Source organism: Aquarana catesbeiana, linkage group LG07, assembly GCF_042186555.1.
Source record: "Aquarana catesbeiana isolate 2022-GZ linkage group LG07, ASM4218655v1, whole genome shotgun sequence".
NCBI lineage: Eukaryota > Metazoa > Chordata > Amphibia > Anura > Ranidae > Aquarana > Aquarana catesbeiana.
In genome coordinates this window covers 157,107,661-157,127,551 of record NC_133330.1, presented here as the reverse complement: position 1 = coordinate 157,127,551, position 19,891 = coordinate 157,107,661, and the positions used below count along the sequence as shown (strand labels likewise).

At 44.1% G+C, this 19,891-nt stretch overlaps 1 protein-coding gene across 1 annotated transcript in view; it reads left to right on the top strand.

The window, feature by feature from the left end:
* The window catches only part of EP300 (E1A binding protein p300), a 117,069-nt gene that overhangs the window by 42,499 nt on the left and 54,679 nt on the right, over positions 1–19,891 (top strand). Inside the window, exons 9-10 of the mRNA XM_073592762.1 lie at positions 10,441–10,558; positions 11,878–12,049. Of these exons, the coding sequence (XP_073448863.1) occupies positions 10,441–10,558; positions 11,878–12,049 (290 nt within the window). The remainder of the gene's footprint in view (positions 1–10,440; positions 10,559–11,877; positions 12,050–19,891) is intronic.

Here is a 19,891-nt window from a genome sequence, read left to right as displayed (position 1 = left end):
TTATAGTGACTCCTATTTCCTAGCAATCAAATTTCATCCATTCTCGCCTGCATTCTATGAATACCCCACTGGGGATCCCCTCACCTAGCAGTGGTGGATCACAGGCACAAGCATATATGTCCAATATGAGGCAATATGAGACTCCTCCCCTTCATGTCATACCAGCGTGACGCTGGATTGGTCTCGTCGGTAGCGCTGGGAACATACACACTTCTCATCTGTTGCAGGCTATTTTTGCCACCAGCACACTTTGAGTACTATGCACTATCTCCTTGATCGTGGTTTTTTCAGCTTTTCAGATTGGAGCCCCTGTTTCACTTGTTAACTGGATGTGCATGTCTTTGGAAATTACACCGATGTTCCCTGTCTCATCACGGACCCCACCTCACAATTGTGCTAATCCCTTGTGCTCTGGTTCACATACCTCCACATGCTGCTAACATCCAAGCTATACAGAGGGACGCCCTACTACTAGCTGGACACCCGGATATAGTCCATTACGTGCCTGTTTTTTTACCATCTGTTACGCTGCTCAGAGGGATGCTTCATTGTTAGCCGCACACCCGGATTTGGGTTCACATAAGTGCCTGTTGTGCTTGCAATGTGGTAAGCGCATATTTTAGGTGGTGGAGGATCACTGTGAGGGGTGTTTTTATTTCCTACCTTTCCACACTGGCTTTCATGGAGAGCTATCGGGGGACTCTTCCCATCTCCATAGAAGATTCTCTGGATTTCTGAGTTCATGGACTTTGCTATCATTTTTGTACATTCATGATTTGATGTAATTTGATGTTTTCACATATATTTTCAATTTATTTTGCATTGATTGATTTTCTTTCTCGAACATCACGGGACACAGAGCCACAGTAATTACTGATGGGTTATATAGGTATCACTGGTGATTGGACACTGGCACACCCTATCAGGAAGTTCAACCCCCTATATAATCCCTCCCCCTTGCAGGGATACCTCAGTTTTTACGCCAGTGTCTTAGGTGATGGACGTGTAAAGATGTCCTGTGCTGAGCTCCAAAGGGAATATCCTAAGATCCTATACTGGGGCAAGCCAGGCGAACCGGATCCATTCAAAGTGTCTTTTCATGGCCGAATTGAATGGTACCCGGGCCTCGTGTCCGAAGAAACGAGGTTTTACCCGTAATGCTTCTCTTTTTAGAGAGCTGGACCCCGCAGATCAGAATATGGCTTTAAACTTCCTAATTTCTGGCGAGGTGCTTTACGGTCCCAGAACTGTTGGATCCCCCTACTGATGGGGGCCCCAGTCTCTGACGGTTTTTTCAAACGGAGCCCACCGTGAGAGGTGAAGATTGGGTCTGTGTAAACAGCATAAAAAGACGAAACAAAAAATACTCTTGCGCACTGGTGTGTTGGCTAAAAAAGTCCCAAGAGTTCAAGAAGGACTATGGATTTCGGCTTTGCTGCTCTCAAAGGATGGGATTGTCCTAGTGTTAAAAGAAAAGAAGAAAAAAGAGCGCACCAGCCTAGTGCATTATCCTTGACAGATTTATTTAATTAAAAACAAGATAAAAACTACTCACAAAAGTCGTCGAAAAAATCGCATAGTAATCGCACAGAGGCGATTATTCCAGTGGTAGCAGTTTTCCAGGTCCCAGGAAGGAGGCATACGGACTACTGCTGGCTAACGCGTTTCGAAGGTAACCCTTCTTCATCAGAGCCTTAGTAGTGTTGATCTCATGCTGGCTTTTTATACACATGTCAAACTAAAACAGACTGATCAGGTTGGTTCTAGGGCTCCTCCCTTAATTGATGGGCGGTCCTCTAGGGAGGGTGAATCTTGGCTCGGTTATCATTATTAAAGGGCCATTACATATTGATTTATTAATTTATTTTATTTTATTTGTTGGTTCGCTTCCATTTCCATTATTATTGTTATTGCTAATGAAATTTATCCAACCCATAGCAAGTAAGCTGAAAGGGTCATGCCAATAGTTATCTATAGACAGGCCAAAGGCATCCCAGAGAATCTGCTCATCTTCCCTCACATCCATAAATCATACAGATGATAGAGAGCAATATACAGTGTTCAGGGGTTTAGAAGTTTGAAATAGGGGTGTACCTTATTGTATGTGGATCCGATGGCATCTCCTCTGCTTGAGTGCGTTGTCTCTATAGGGGCTGTGTCTGTGTGGGCTACCATTGCTGACAAGTCCTGACTATTAGCACATTCCTATGCCCTGTGGGACCAGGTGGAACGCACGCCGCTAGTTCACTTCCGGGTTGCGGTCCACAGGGCGGAAGTGCGGTCGTGATGTCACATCCCGTGCGCCCTTCGGCGCCTGGGATATGACTCAATATGGTAAACAGTGGCCTCCATTTTGCCGTAGGCGCAGATAGAGGCCAAAGTCAGACCGATAACGTCTGACTTCAGGCTAGAAGGAGAGGGGCTGATTAAAATGAGTCTATAAATACAATAAATGAAAATAATGTGTAATAGTATGTAATAATGATAGGGGAATTTGAAGGGGACCAGGGGAGGGGAGTTGTTAGAAAATCTGGTCTGGAACAGTAGCTAGAGGTGGCAATGCTCAGAACATGTGTATTTAGAAGCCAGCAGGAGACACACTAAAATTTATATTAAAAAGTAGTCAAATACATACAATATACATTCTATACAAATATATATATACATATATAGAAAGTAAAAACCTTATACACATCCATCGCATATACATATATGTGCATACTGTGGACCGCAACCCGGAAGTGAACTAGCGGCGTGCGTTCCACCCGGTCCCACAGGGCATAGGAATGTGCTAATAGTCAGGACTTGTCAGCAATGGTAGCCCACACAGACACAGCCCCTATAGAGACAACGCACTCAAGCAGAGGAGATGCCATCGGATCCACATACAATAAGGTACACCCCTATTTCAAACTTCTAAACCCCTGAACACTGTATATTGCTCTCTATCATCTGTATGATTTATGGATGTGAGGGAAGATGAGCAGATTCTCTGGGATGCCTTTGGCCTGTCTATAGATAACTATTGGCATGACCCTTTCAGCTTACTTGCTATGGGTTGGATAAATTTCATTAGCAATAACAATAATAATGGAAATGGAAGCGAACCAACTAATTAAATAAAATAAAATAAATTAATAAATCAATATGTAATGGCCCTTTAATAATGATAACCGAGCCAAGATTCACCCTCCCTAGAGGACCGCCCATCAATTAAGGGAGGAGCCCTAGAACCAACCTGATCAGTCTGTTTTAGTTTGACATGTGTATAAAAAGCCAGCATGAGATCAACACTACTAAGGCTCTGATGAAGAAGGGTTACCTTCGAAACGCGTTAGCCAGCAGTAGTCCGTATGCCTCCTTCCTGGGACCTGGAAAACTGCTACCACTGGAATAATCGCCTCTGTGCGATTACTATGCGATTTTTTTTCTTCGACTTTTGTGAGTAGTTTTTATCTTGTTTTTAATTAAATAAATCTGTCAAGGATAATGCACTAGGCTGGTGCGCTCTCTTTTTTCTTCTTTTCTGTGTAAACAGCACCCTGCGGCTGGATAAGGTAAGAGGAGATTCCACAGAATTTTTGAGTTCTAGTGGCTTTTCTCCTTTAAGGTAAATGCATGCTATGCCTATTGTGACCACCGGGGGCTGCCAAGAGCACAAACCTACACATGCTGACTGACTGTCTCAGGTGTTCAGTGCTGATTATGTCCCAGCATCTCAAAGCAGGCTGCAAGCAGGTAAGGTGGAAAGGGGGATTTCTCATGTTTGAATGTTCCCCCCAGGCTAGAGAGGGGCCACAGGGGTCTAGAAAGTGGTTATACCACCCGGGCTCTGCGGCCTAATGGCCACCATCTCTGAAGATAGCCGTTCAGGCAGATCTTGTTACCAGTCTCCCTCCCCCCCCCATCCCCAGCCTTTTCTCCAGAAACATGATAGGAGAGTCGGCAGCGCGGGAAGCGCTCGTTTTTTTCAAAACTCGAGGGGGGGGGGGGCGGTAAAGGAGCGGGCGGGATGTCAGCACAGAGTGTTTAGACTCCCACTCAGGCCAGCTGCAGGCTATTAGAGGCACTCTGTACAGGTGCACTCAGCCTTCTGAGAGACACAGAGCTGACGGTCGCATGTAAGGTGGGACACAGGCATTCTCCTAGGCAGCATTTACTGAAGTAACACCAGACTGAGCATTGGGTAGCAAGGCTTTTAGCCAGACTACATCGCTCAGCGGGCAGTGTTCATTTGTATACCTCACACCTTGTTGCTTTGCACTATGGGTAGAAGAGGTTCAAGCACCCCAGGAACCAGAGACACTAGGGGATCTCGTTCAGGTTCTGAGGGCCCCCTGTCGGCAGCATCCTCCCCCCCCCTAAAAGATGGGCCAGGGACGGCTAGCCAGGGAGAGCCATCGGGGTCAGGGGCTACACCTGCTTCTGGCACTTCAGCCCCTGTATATATTACACGAGGTTTTTTCCTCAACCATTAATGGTCTAGAGGAAAGATTAATGGCCTTGATTACGTCTTCACTCAGTGGAAGAAAACGCACTAGGCATTCCTCTGTTCCCCAGGACCCTCAGACAGAGGAGCTCTGGGATAAAGGAGATGAATCCCTTTCAGAGGATCGGGATGGGATGGATGATTCCTCTTCGGAGGATTCAGGTGGAGAAGGACCCTCTGCGAATTCCCAAGAGGAGAAAGTCTTAGTGCAGATCCTCACTGGATTGGTCCGCTCCACATTTAAGTTGCCCATACCTGAAACTGCTAAAGAATCCTCTTCTGCTTTGGGGTCACTGAAACCTTTCCAAGCAGCACATGCTTTTCCTGTTCATACTTTACTTGAAAAGCTTATTTATTCTGAGTGGGATCACCCAGACAAACGTTTTTTTCCGCCGAGAAAGTTTTCAACACTTTATCCGATGGAAGAAAAGTTTATTAAAATGTGGGGAATACCGGCTATTGATGCCGCCATTTCCTCCGTAAATAATAGCCTGACTTGTCCTGTAGACAATGCTCAGATGCTCAGGGATCCTGTAGATAAAAGGATGGAATCCCTATTGAAGGATGTTTTCTCCTTAGCAGGATCAGTGGCCCAACCTGCAGTAGCAACGATTGGAGTCTGTCAATACTTAAGAGACCATGTTAAGCAGGTCATCAACGTATTACCTGAACAGCAGGCCCAGGGGTTTGCTAACCTTCCAGCGGCCTTATGCTTTGTGGTTGACGCCATTAGAGATTCTATCGTGCAAACCTCCCGTCTTTCACTGGGGTTGGTGCATATACGTAGAATCCTATGGTTGAAAAATTGGTCAACCGAAGCACCATGTAAGAAGCTACTGGCTGGGTTTCCATTTCGTGGTGCAAGGTTGTTTGGAGAGGACTTGGATAACTATATCAAGAGAATCTCTTGTGGGAAAAGCACTCTCTTACCTGTCAAGAAGAAGAGTAAGCGTCCCTCTTTCAAACGGACTCTTTCCCCAGCGCCGGGGGCTTCAGCCTCCAGGCAGTCTCGACGGCCGCCTCCATCGGGGTCCAGAGACAAGAGTCAACCCCATGGACAAAAGAAGTCCTGGGGAAAGAAGCCTACTAGGCAAAACACTAAGACCTCTGCATGAGGGGGCGCCCCCGCTCACTCGAGTGGGGGGAAGACTGCGACAGTTCTCAGAACTCTGGCAGGAGGACTTCCAGGACAGATGGGTAATCTCCACTGTAACCTTAGGGTACAAGCTGGAGTTTCAGGAATTCCCTTCTCCTCGGTTCCTCAGATCAAATGTTCCCAGAGACCCAGAGAAGAAGCAGTTGCTCCTTCTAGCGTTAGAGCGACTTTTGTCGCAGGAGGTCATTATGATAGTTCCCGCAAAGGACCAGGGATTGGGCTTCTATTCCAACCTTTTTACGGTCCAAAAGCCAAATGGGGATGTCAGGCCCATTTTGGACTTAAGGGATCTGAACCGATTCCTAAGGATTCAATCCTTCCGCATGGAATCAATTCGAACAGTAGTTCCCACCCTGCAGGGAGGAGAATTTCTGGCATCAATAGACATCAGAGATGCATATCTGCATGTGCCCATTTTTCCTGCTCATCAGAAGTTTCTGCGCTTCGAGGTAGGAGGGCGCCATTTCCAGTTTGTGGCTCTGCCTTTTGGGATAGCCACTGCACCTCGAGTGTTCACAAAGATCTTGGCTCCTCCTCTGGCCAGATTAAGGGCTCAGGGTATAGCTGTCTTAGCATACCTAGACGACCTGCTCTTGATAGACCGGTCGGTAGCCTCTTTGAATGGAAACTTGAGGACCACGGTCAGGTATCTAGAACATCTGGGTTGGATCCTCAACTTAGAAAAGTCTTTCCTAAAACCAGTAAGAAGACTGGAGTATTTAGGTCTGATTATAGATACAAGCCAGGAGAAAATATTTCTACCCCAGGCAAAGATCACTGCTTTGAGAGAGCTGATTCTGACAGTAAGGACCAAGAAGGGTCCCTCAGTCCGCCTTTGTATGAGGCTACTAGGGAAGATGGTGTCTTCATTCGAAGCAGTTCCCTATGCTCAGTTTCACTCAAGAATGCTGCAACACAGTATTCTGTCGACCTGGAACAAGAAGGTTCAGGCATTAGACTTTCCGATGCACCTGTCGCATGCGGTGCGTCAGAGCCTCAATTGGTGGCTCATACCCGAAAACCTGCAGAAGGGGAAATCCTTTCTACCGGTTACCTGGACGGTGGTAACAACAGATGCCAGTCTGTCAGGTTGGGGAGCAGTTCTGGAACAGGCTGCGGTCCAAGGGGTATGGTCCAAGACAGAGAGGACCTTACCCATCAACATTCTGGAGATCCGGGCGATACATCTAGCTCTAAAAGCCTGGACTATCAGGCTACAGGGTTGTCCGGTCAGGATCCAGTCCGACAATGCCACAGCAGTGGCTTATGTCAATCATCAGGGAGGCACCCGGAGCCGAGCTGCTCAAAAAGAGGTGAACCAGATCTTAGTCTGGGCAGAGATGCATGTGCCATGCATATCGGCAGTTTTCATCCCGGGAATAGAGAATTGGCAGGCGGACTATCTAAGTCGCCAGCAGTTACTTCCAGGGGAATGGTCTCTGCATCCCGACGTCTTTTGGGCCATATGCCAAAGATGGGGGGTTCCAGATGTAGATCTCTTTGCATCCCGATTCAACAAAAAGATAGACAGATTTGTGGCAAGGACAAAAGATCCTCTTGCATGCGGGACGGATGCGTTGGTGGTTCCGTGGCATCGGTTCTCACTGATTTACGCATTCCCGCCTATTCTGCTACTACCACGACTCCTTCGCAGGATCAGGCAGGAAAGGAAGTCGGTACTTCTGGTGGCCCCCGCTTGGCCCAGAAGGACTTGGTATGCAGAAATAGTAAGGATGACGGTGCGTTCCCCGTGGACCCTACCGGTACGCCCAGACCTGTTATCTCAGGGTCCAGTGTTCCATCCTGCCTTACAAACGCTAAATTTGACGGTTTGGCTATTGAGACCCACGTTCTGAAGAGTCGTGGGCTCTCAGGTCCTGTCATATCTACCTTGATTAATGCAAGGAAGCCAGCTTCCAGGATGATTTATCATAGAGTCTGGAAGGCTTATATAACCTGGTGTGAATCCAGAGGTTGGCATCCCAGGAAATATGTCATAGGTAGAATCCTTGATTTTCTACAGATGGGATTAGAGATGAAGCTGGCCTTGAGTACCATCAAGGGCCAGGTTTCTGCTTTATCAGTATTATTTCAGCGGCCACTTGCTTCGCATTCTTTGGTCCGAAACTTTATGCAGGGGGTGATGCATCTTAATCCTCCGGTTAAAGCGCCCCTAAACCCCTGGGACTTGAATTTGGTCCTGGCTGTGTTACAGAAACAGCCTTTTGAACCAATAAGTCAGATTCCTTTTGGTCTTGTTGACAAGGAAATTAATTTTTCTGGTGGCCATCTCTTCTGCTAGAAGAGTATCAGTATTAGCAGCTCTTTCCTATCCCTGTTCTCCGGAAGAGAGATCTCTACATTCGTTTGATGTAGTAAGAGCAGTTAAGGCCTATCTAGGGGCAACTACTCAGATCCGCAAGACGGATGTTTTGTTTGTGCTGCCAGAGGGTCCCAATAGAGGACAGGCAGCGTCAAAAGCTACCATTTCTAAATGGATTCGACAGTTGATCATTCAAGCTTACGGTTTGAAACAGAAGATTCCTCCGTTTCAGATCAGGACACATTCCACAAGGGCTATTGGTGCTTCTTGGGCAGTGCATCACCGGGCCTCTATGGCTCAAATCTGCAAGGCCGCAACCTGGTCTTCAGTTCATACATTCACCAGATTCTATCAGGTGGATGTGAGAAGGCATGAGGATATCGCCTTTGGGCGTAGTGTGCTGCAGGCAGCGGTACAGGGTCCTCAGGTCTGATTGCACCCTACTTGGTCGTGGTTCCCCCCCCTCAGGTAGCATTGCTCTGGGACATCCCATCAGTAATTACTGTGGCTCTGTGTCCCGTGATGTTCGAGAAAGAAAATAGGATTTTTAAAACAGCTTACCTGTAAAATCCTTTTCTTTCGAAGGACATCACGGGACACAGAGGTCCCGCCCCTCTTCTAATACACTATATTGCTTGGCTACAAAACTGAGGTATCCCTGCAAGGGGGAGGGATTATATAGGGGGTTGAACTTCCTGATAGGGTGTGCCAGTGTCCAATCACCAGTGATACCTATATAACCCATCAGTAATTACTGTGGCTCTGTGTCCCGTGATGTCCTTCGAAAGAAAAGGATTTTACAGGTAAGCTGTTTTAAAAATCCTATTTTTATGCACTTTTCATCTATGGTATAGCGCATTTTTTTCTTTGTTTTTTTTTTTTTGTTATATTGTGAATATCTCACAGTTGAACTGCTGCTTTTTAGGGGGCTTTTTTACGATAGCGCAGTGATTTTTTGTTTTTTTCCCAATATGAGGCATGGCCTCAAAAAAACCGACAGCTGTTGAGAATTTCAGGCAACCAGATGTTACCAGGTTACTGTAAGCTGCAAGTGTCAAACTGGCAGCCATCCAGCTGTTGTGGAACTACAAGTCTCATGAGGCATTGCGAAGCTGACAGTTACAAGCATGATGGAACTTGTAGTTCCGCAACAGCTGGGGGGCCGCCAGTTTGACACCCCTGCTGTAAGCGATCAGTAGAAACCGACCAGAGACCATGCTTCAGAAGCTGGAACAGCAGAGGGATGGTGCTTCCTTCAGGTTAAAGAATGGGGAAGAGCTCAGAGCATACATGGCACTCCAGTCAGTGGCTGATCTCAGCTTTAACCCCTTCCACAGCATAATCAGTAATGGTAGGAAGGTTCCTAATGGTGCAAATAGTGACACAGCTCCTGGTGCATCAGCCTGACAGCCTTGCTTGCTAAGGGAGTCTTCAGAGAATGGAGTGATCCTGCGGCAACCTGGAGAGTGCTTTAATGCTAAGTTTGTAAAGTGCTGTAATGCAGAGCCCAGTGACTCATTTAAGGCTAGCCCCACATGTTCAGTCCAAAGGTGTCCAGATATGACTTCTAAAGGTAGTGCTTTAAAAAAGGGAAAAAAAATACGCTGATCCCAGATAGCGGCTATAGAGTCCATCTCAAGCAGCGATGTTGCAAGGAATCTTGAGTGAAGTTGCCAAGGAAAAAATTCCACAAAGCAAGGAGATCAGGCAACAAAGTTTATTAATTTTTTCGACAATCATCTAGCCTCCAAGGATACTACCAAAATTGAGGCATGCTTGATAAAAGGTGGGGTCATATGGGGTGGCTTACCTGCTGACCTCCAGTAGGTGTCTTATGCAGCCCTTGCTGCATTCCTAGAAGCTATCAGTTCTTGTAATGCAAAGCGGTGTATGAATAAAGGACACGAAAGGTCTGCCTCTTCCATTTGTAGGATACTTCTATGAATGGAGCAGTGAGGTGGAAGGAGAGGGCATAGTAGGCATTTTTGATGAGTGTCTGTGACAGGTGGAGCTACTCCTATTAACCCTCAGCGCACCAGACTCTCACACCTGGGGGGAAAGAATGGGGGGGTTTGGGTATGTTTTTGCAGAGAAATTGAAGTTTTCAAGGAACAGAGCAGACGCCTGTGCATGGCACTTTATTCATTCATGTAAAAACTGTCCCTAATAACCAAAATAAGCTGGCTGCTCGCCCAGTAAAATCACCTTTTATTTCAGCAAGTTCACAAAAACATGTCCAAAAACACAAGTAGAGGGGAACAGCATCACCAACTAACGCGTTTCATGCTTCCTTAGCACTTAGTTATAGCACTGTCCCTGGTGCTGATTTAAAACCTAAAATAATTACCTAAACTTCAATTTTAATAGATTAGTGTTTCAAAGTACAATACCTCAAATGTAGGAATTGGGGAGTATCACTATTGCTCACCCACTGAATTTAACTTATAAAATGTTTTTCTCTTTTATATCAAGTGTTCAAGCCATATTTCCAACACCTGATCCAGCAGCGCTGAAAGACCGACGAATGGAGAACCTTGTAGCATATGCTCGGAAAGTGGAAGGCGACATGTATGAATCTGCTAATAGCAGGGTAAGGCACTATAGAGTCTCTTTTTGTGCTGTAATCTTATTTTTCCTTTATTTTGGTTTAATGGCCCGCTATATATTGTTTTTTTCCTTTATTTTGTTTTTTACATTATATTCATGGTTGTACAAAAAAAAAAAAGAAAGCTCAAATGTTTCAACACAACGGTATTGGGGGAGAGCTTACAGAGTAATTGTCCTAATAACGTATTGATGACTCTAAACAATCCAATTATAAAAACCCTGCAGGAGAGCCCAACCTGATGAGACATCCAGTAACAGATCAACTCCCAGGGACTGGGTCCTACTTTCACCAAAGAACCCTGAATAATTTTCCACTAAAGAGGAGAAAAAAAGGGAGGAAAGAAAAGGAAAACGGGGAAAGAGAAGAGGCAAAGTAAATTAGTTTATGGTGCTGTGCTCATTACTCCTGGAAACTGGGAGCAACTGGGCAACCTGGGAGGGAGCAAACATAGAAGGAAAATTTTAGGATAGAGGGGAAAATTTGCATTGAGCAGACACTGGAAAAGGTCCTGGACTAGCTGCCAATATGTTAGTATCAGCAGTATCAGTGCAATAAAGTGCCTCGAGGGGTATATGGCATGAAGACAAGAGAGTCGGATACCAAAAGAATAAGATTTTGTGTTCTTGTAAAGGGAGCAAATTAAACTCTTAGCAGCTTTGGACCATATAACCTGCCACATCTCTAAGAATAATTCTTCCCCGGATCAAGGTTTTTTACCTTCATGCATTCTAAGCATGAAGGTTAAAAAAAAACTTTCTTTGTGCAGCAGCCCTCCCTAATACTTACCTGAGCACGATCTTTCTCCAGCGATCTGCACGAGAGCCTGGGTTCTCTGGGGTCTCCCTTTTCCTATGGCTGAGACAGGAGCAGGAGTCATTGGATCCCATTGCTGTCAATCACAGCCAGTAAGCCAATGAGGAGTGAGGGGCAGGGCAGAGCCATGGCTCTGTGTGTGAATTGACAGAGCAGCAGCTCGGGAGCAAGCCTGCCTGGTTGCCCCCATAGCAAGCTGCTTTCTCTGGGGGCAGTTGACGGGGGGAGGGGCCAGGAGCACTGGCCGGTCAATGGAGATGAGGAGGATCGGGGCTGTTCTGGGCAAGACCACTGCACAGGGCAGGTAATAACATGTTTTTTTAATGTAAAAAAAAATTCAAAGCTTTAATATCACTTTAAGAACAAAACTCCAAAACCTCTAAGTGGAATGAAAAAAATACAGGCATAACAGGTGTATTGTTTTAATAGGGTTTTGCTTTTAATTTGTTTGCGGTTTCCTAATCATTGTTTTTATATTTTTTTTTCAGGCTGAATACTACCATTTACTTGCAGAGAAAATATATAAAATACAAAAAGAGCTTGAAGAAAAACGGCGCAATCGGATGCAGAAGCAGTTAGTTCCTAGTGCTTCAGGCATGTCTTCTACACCTGTTAATTTTGGCCTGAGTGTGGCCCCAACACAGTCTGTCGTATCTACTAGTAAGTTTTGTGTTTTCTGCTTGCTTTTGGTGTCAAGAATATTAAAAAGCATCAGTAGCTTACTATATTTTAGCACACTCTCACCTATGCGTTATTGTAACCTTGCGTTACTGCAATACATGCCAACAGTATGCTATAATGTGTGGCAGTGCCATTAATTTCAAATAGCACCCCAGTGTACTAATACAATGGTGATCAAAGCTCCTACACTGCAGACATGCATTGTGGGGTGCTGCATTGGAAAAAAAAAAAAAAAAATCAGATAAGCCACCAGTTGATACGTTTTGAAATGTGTGTGTATAAAATAGAGATATATAGATATATCTATAGATCTCTCTCTCTCTCTCTCTCTATCTCTATATATATATATATATATATATATATATATATATATATATATATATATATATATATATATATATATATATAATCTCTATCTCTACACATTTCTATAACTTTCACACGAACCAATAAATATATACGTATTGGGATGACTAAAGACATAGCAAAAAATGGCTTGGTCATGAAGGGGGTAAAACCTTTTAGGCTTGGTTCACACTGGAACCAGCTGCGGCTCGCACGGGAACGCTGTGCGTTCCCATTCTCTGGTTCAGGGCCGAATCTTTGCCTGAATTCGGCCCTGAAACTGAGCTAAAGACGCACAGCGTTTCTATACAGTGTGCTCCGCGGCCTCCCCGGAGATATGTGAACCGGCTCCATAGAGAGCTGGTCACATTCTCCTGCTATGCAAAACCCGCATCCAATTCGCATAGGTGTGAACCCAGCCTTAGAGCTGAGGTGGTTAAAATGCAACTGCTCCTGTGAACTTTGATGCAGAAGACAAAAATGTGGAACTTCGATACACATTTAGTGAGACCAGCACATTTGTACACCAAACACAACTTTTAAAAGATCGAGAGTCAAGCGCATATGCACACAAGGCTGACTCATCAGAAGTGGTCTTCTCCACCCACTATAATCAGCAATTCAATAGTATCAAGCGCATTATTCCTAGATATTTACGTATTTTGCATGAAGATCCTAGCTACAAGATAGCCTTGGCACAAGGAGTCAAATATGTAGCCAGGAAGGCTCTGACTTGGCAACATTATTCCTCCCAGCCTATTCATTTCAGAGAGATCCGGTTGGATTTGGTTATGCACAACTCGTCGTACTAGTTGCAATGGCAGTTCTTATGAGATAAGACAACTTGCCAAACAAAATTATTTAGATTATGTTGTTGTATTGAGTGTTATATTTAATATGTGGGCAGAACAACCAGGCAGTTGTGTGACAGACTGCGAGATCACATTTCTAATATCAGATCTGACAAAGACACCGCTATCGCCATACACTTTAGGTCACAACGTCGTTCAGATACATGAGTGATTAACGTTCAGGTCATTTAAAAAGTCGATTGTCCCATCAGATGGGAAGATTGCTTCTCTTTTCTCTGTAAGAGAAGTCTAATTTTTCAGCTTGACACACACAATTCAATAGAACTAAATTATGAGTTTAATTCCTAGTCCCCTTTTTTTGGAAGTATAATTTTTCATTTTTCATTTTTGCTTTTTGCACTTTTTTTCTCAGTATTTATGCATGTTTTCCTTCATTGCCTTCCCCTATGATGCCTGCTTGAATAGCATGACGATAAGTGCTTTTAATATAAACTTTTTTTGATGCTGGGTGTTTCCCCTACTTTTACATCTACTTAATTTTAGCTTTGTTAATAAAGTACAAAGCTGTGCGTTGTTTTTTTTTTTTTTTTTTTTTTTTTGGAATGGCTGTTTCTCCCAAATAATACATTTCATGCAATCTTGTAGTTAATTATGGTGGAATATATTTAATGAATTTTATTAAATTTTTTTTTTTTTGTATGTGCTAAATTTTTTTCTCTTTATTTTTTCATTGGAAAATCGCCATCAAAATTTGTTTACATCAATGTCAGGAGACAGCTGTCTTTTTTTTTTTTTTTTTTTTTAAAGCTCTTTTAACCTTGCTTTTATGTGTTTTCTTAATTTTATGTTCTACGTATGGCTGATAATGCATAGAGAGAATTGTCTTAATTAGAGGTCGACCGATATATCGGCCGGCCAGCCTTGCATCAGGCGCAAGGCTGGGAAAGATTTCAAGGCTGAGGCTGTTCACATTCCTCTCCTCCCGCTGAGCTAGTGGTGTGCGATCTCTCTCATTACCCCCGTGCTTTACTGCTTTATGGATCATGCATAAGACAGTCAGTACCCATACATTCCTATGAGACACCAAATTTTTTGCCAGCAGAGCACCCTAAGCGGCACTACAGTTGGTTACAAGGTATTGTGCAATTAGAGACAGTTGCGTTATACAGACTCCTACAAGAGGACTTTAACACTCACAAACAATGACATCCAGGTATAACACTCTCCACATGTCTCCGTTTTTTGCCAGTGTCCTAGGACTTTTTTTTTTTTTTCTCGCGGTAGAAATATATATATATATATATATATATCAAAATATATCTATATCTATATCTATATCTAGATATATAGATATATATCTATATATCTATATATAGATATATATCTATATATCTATATCTATATATAGATATAGATCTATATATAGATATATATGTATATCTATATATATATCTATATATATCTATAGATATATAGAGATATATATATATATATATATATATATATATATATATATATATATATATATATATATCTTTAGCAATAGCTTTGGAGGCTTTACTTGGACCCCACTGGACTGGATGTGTGGAGCCTGTCTGGAATGTGGCTATTCAGGGGCACTGGGCTGTGCATGTGGAGCATTAGCCACAGAGTGCTTTCCAGTTCCAGAGCTGTGGCACAGGCTCTGAAGACTCAATTATGTATGAGTCAAGCATTGGGCGCTACTATATTTATTAAAGCCATTGTTATCTCTCTTTTTCTTTTGATGTCAATGGAAAGGGCTAAAACGATCAGGTTAAGTGATGTGCCACTATTTTGAGTATTGAGAGTGTGCACTCCACCTGAGTTATCACCTTTGTACCATTGCGTCTGTCCTCAAGAGACTCTGTTAGTCCTTTCTGAAGTAGTCCCGCTAGCTCATGATCCACTAACATTTCCAGGAAGACCTGCAGTGCTTCCCTTGAAAGGTCCTAACACCGACAGCATGGAACATTTCTGTCACTTGAGTCTCAATTCCTATGAGTAATCCCCTTTTTTTTTTTTTTTTGATGTGGCCCTTCCTCGGCTTTATCCTGGGAGGAATCCACCATAGTTATACAAGGGTTTAAAGGCCATTTGTGCCCACAGAGTAGTCGCATTTATAAATGTTAGGTTATTTCTACAAGCTTGTTTTCTCTGGCAGGCCCGGCTTTGTTACCTGCCATGGCTGTCAAACTTTAGGGAAATTGACTAAATCCCATGAAAAGAAATCCAGCTTTCATCACCAATACCCTGTTTGTAGAGCATTTCAGGCTTATGCTGACAGCTCTACAGTACTGTTTAGATAAGTTGGTGAATATTAAAGAAATTTTCATCCCAAAAAGTTTGCTGTGGGAAGGCTCCTGGCCTTTATTCAATAAGGCCTGAATCGCCATTTGGCTCAGGGTACCATCAAGGAGCAAATCTCTGCACTTGTAATCTTATTTCAGAGACTGCTAGCCTCTCATTCTTTAATACTTTTCTATAGGGTGTCTATAATGTAGCTTCCCCTTTACAGCCACCTGTGACTTCCCTTTGAACCTGTCAGAAATATTTCCATTTCCACCCTTCCTCAAATGGTTTACTTCCTTGTTGCCAGCAAAATAATTTCTGGTCTTATACAGGGTTAAGATGGTGTTGAGACCCAAAGGGGGGTTGATTTACTAAACCTGGAGAGTGCAAAATCTGGTGCAGCTCTGCATAGGCTTCCATTTTTTTGCAATTTTTTTTTGTCAAAGCTTAACCGCTTCCTGACCGCCCCACGCAGATATACTGCGGCAGAAGGGCACGTACAGGCAGATTAACGTACCTGTACGTGGCCCTTTAAGAGGCGGCTTGCGTGCGCCGGAGGCTCCGTGACCGCGGGTCCCGCGTACTCGATGTCCGCAGGGATACTCGCGATCGTCTCACGGTGAGGAAAAATGGGGAGATGCTAATGTAAACAAGCATCTCCCCGTTCTGCCTAATGACATTGTCACTGATCACAGCTCCCTGTAATCGGGAGCGGTGATCAGTGTTGTGTCACACACAGCCCCCCCACCCCCACAGTTAGAATCACTCCCTAGGACATACTTAACCCCTACAGTGCCACCTAGTGGTTAACCTCTTCACCGCCAGTCACATTTACATAGTAATCAATGCATTTTTAATAGCACTGATCGCTGTCCAAAAATCGCGCCAAAAGTGTCCCATGTGTCTGCCATAATGTCGCAGTCACGATAAAAATTGCTGATCGCCGCCATTACTAGTTAAAAAAAAAAAAAAAATAATAATTAAAATTGCCATAAAACTATCCCCTTGTAGACGCTATAACTTTTGCGCAAACCAATCAATAAACGCTTATTGCGATTGTTTTTTTTTTTTCCCCAAAAAATATGTAGAAGAATATGAATCGGCCTAAACTGAGGAAAAAAATGTTGTTTTTTATATATTTTTTGGGGATATTTACTATAGCAAAATGTGAAAAAAAGCGTTTGTTTTTTTCCCCCCAAAATTGTCGCTATTTTTTGTTTATAGTGCAAAAAAAAAAAAAAAAAAACAGAGGTGATCAAATACCACCAAAAGAAGGCTCTATTTGTGGGAAAAAAAGGACGTTCAAATTTGTTTGGGAGCCACATCGCACGACCGTGCAATTGTCAGTTAAAGCGACGCAGTGCCGAATCGCAAAAAGTGCTCTGGTCTTTGGCCAGCCAAATGGTTCGGGGCCTAACTGGTTAATTGAGCAAGTTGACTTTAGAGGCTGGCTACCCATGCACAGCAGCACCCGATTTTGCACTCTACAGTTTTAGTAAATCAACCCCAGGGTTTCTTTGTTCCTAAAGGTGGTTTTGGCCTTTTACCTTTTTTTCCCAGGACATTCTTCTTCCATCTGTCTAGCTGCAGTACTTGGGAGATATCCCTTCATGGTCTGGATATTTTGTGCAGTGGGTGTTTATCTTGTAGCTACTGCTTTCATTAGAAGAGCTAACCCTTTGTTATTCTTGATGGCTTCTGTAAAGGGAAAGCAGCTTCTCATGCAACCATTTCTCAGTGGTTTAGCCAAATACTTGATCAAGCCTATGGTCTGTAACGGTCCAGTTCTACCCCTCTCCTGTCTAAGCTCACTCGGCTGGATCTGTCAGTACTTCTTGGGCTTTCTCAGCATCCGACTACTGTTTCTTGGATTTGAAAGGCTGTCATCTGGTCTTCTCTTCTCACCTTTTTAAGTTTTCTACTAGGTGGATGTTCAAGCCTCATTGGATGCCAGCTTCAAGTGTAAAGTTCTTCATGCATGTGGTATGTGGGCCTGTTTTGTTATTGTTGCCCACCCCTCAGCTGGACTGTTTTTGGACCTGTCAATTGTCAGTCTCTCAGTATATAAGAAGTAAAATGGATGTTGTCTATTTACAGCAAAATCTGTTTTGTGGAGTTCATTGAGGGACACCGGTCCTACCCCTCTGCTTTTGATTACATCTAATACTGTCTGGTCATCCTTCTTTTTTGCATTTGTTTTCTTATTTTAGTTTACACTTGGTTGTGTTAGCAGCAACCTTCTGCAATACTTGCTATACTGTATCTATAGGGAGCGACATTGTCCCTTTTTAGTATGGCAAGTGTGTTAGGACTACAGAACCCATCCTCTTTTCTTTATCGTACATCATGAGACACAGAGCCTTAAGTAATAACTTAATGGTTGTCTGTTAATTCAGCAAATCCTGCGGCGGGGAGAAGGTAAGGGAAGAAACGTAGGAACTAAAGTCCACCTATGCTTTCTTCTTTAAGGTAAAGAAATCTGCCAAATGCTTTCTTTTCTCCCCCCTGAAGGGACCGGAGGGTTAGGGGGTCCCGTGATACTATTACTGTTGTTTGTTCTTTGCTTGCTGTTGACAGGCTCTGCCCTCCCCCCATTCGTGTTGGGACCCGAAAGCTGCCGCACACGAGCGCAGGAACAGTTTTATAAAAATTAAACGGGGGTGGGACATTGCCGCAGCGCCGTGCAACGTCCATGAGGACGCAGGGCAGGCAATGTTAATAAAAACATGGCTGGGATAGTCTCTCCTTGGCTGAAGAGGAGGAAGAAAGCAGTCTGGACACAGGAGCTGTGGGACACGTGAGGGTTGCAAAAACTGGCATTTCTGTTACAGGAAGGACTTTTTTCCCAGCACTAGGCTGAACTTAATAGTGGCTTTACTGTCATGACTATGTTCAGCGATTAAGTACAATTGAATAGTGCCTCTGTTTTTGTGCTTGCCAAAAAAGACACCACAAAGACCAAAAAGGTACCAAAGTTTTCACCCCCAGGCGCTAGCATCTCGAGTCACATTTTCACGCTGTCATCCTCGCCAGAATTACCAATTATGCCAAGCCAGGGTGAGCCATTGGAACAAATTGATGGCGCAACTGCTTCTCACATCTCAGCCCCTGTATATGTGACTGAAGTTGTCCTTTCCTCCACTCTGCAGAGTCTGGAAGGAAGATTAGCGGTTTTAATTGCATCCTCCATTCAAATTGATAGGAAGCGTGCTAGACCCCCCTCCCCCACTTCAGACCCTTTGCAAGGGGAACCGTGGGCACAGGATGAGGTATTGTCTCAGGCGATCAGGAGGAAAAACAAACCGATGATTCCTCTGCAGAGGAAACAGCGGTAGATGAACCTTTTTCAGCCTCACAATCTGAGAAATTGCTGATACCATCTTACGGAGATGGTTCGTTCGACTTTCATGCTACCCCTAACGGAGTCTCCTGAAAGCTCAGTTTCTTCCTTGGGCTCCTTAAAACCCTCACAGCCTTTGCATGCATTTCTTGTCCATGCATTACTAGGACAGCTTATTTTTTTCTGGATGGGATCACCCAGATAAGCAAGTACCAGCAGTTGACGCTGTGATTTCCACCATGAATAAAAGCCTAACTTGTCCAGTAGACAATGCACAGATGCTTAAGGATCCAACAGATAAAAGGTTGGAATTCCTGTTAAAATCTACTTTTTCCTTGGCAGGTGCCGTTACCCAGCCTGCAGTCCCTGCAATAGGCGTCTGTCAAGCCCTAAAGGACCAATTTTGACAGGCCCTTAAAAGAGGTTCCTGCACAACAAGCCCGGGAATTGGCTGAACTACCAAAAGCATTATGCTTTGCCAGAGATACCATTAAAGATTTGATTCACCAGGCATCCTGCCTTACGCTTATGCTAGTACATATGCGTAGAATCCTGTGGTTAAAAAAATTAGTCAGCTGAAACACCATGTAAAAACCGGGTTCCCTTTTCACGGGGAGCTATTTGTGGAAGATTTGGACAAATATATCCAAACAATTTTTAGTGGGAAAAGTACGCTTTTGCCACTCCAAAGAAAGTATAAACATCCTTCATTTAAACAGGCTCTTTCCCCTGTGCCAGGGGCTTCCGCCTCTAGGCAGTGGCGACGGCCTCCGTCATCAGACTCTAGAGGAAAACCTCAGGGTCAGACCCAGGCTCAAAAGAAGTCCTGGGGCCGGAAACCTGCAATGCAGATCCAAAAGCCTCATGAAGAGGCAACCCCCCTCACCAAGGTGGGGGGAAGACATCTGCAGTTTTCAGAAGTCTGGCAAGAGGAAATTCAGAACAGAGATCAGTCGTTGGCTCGTTTGGTGTAAAGGGTACGCATTACAACCAGTTACCTGGAAAGTTTGGGTT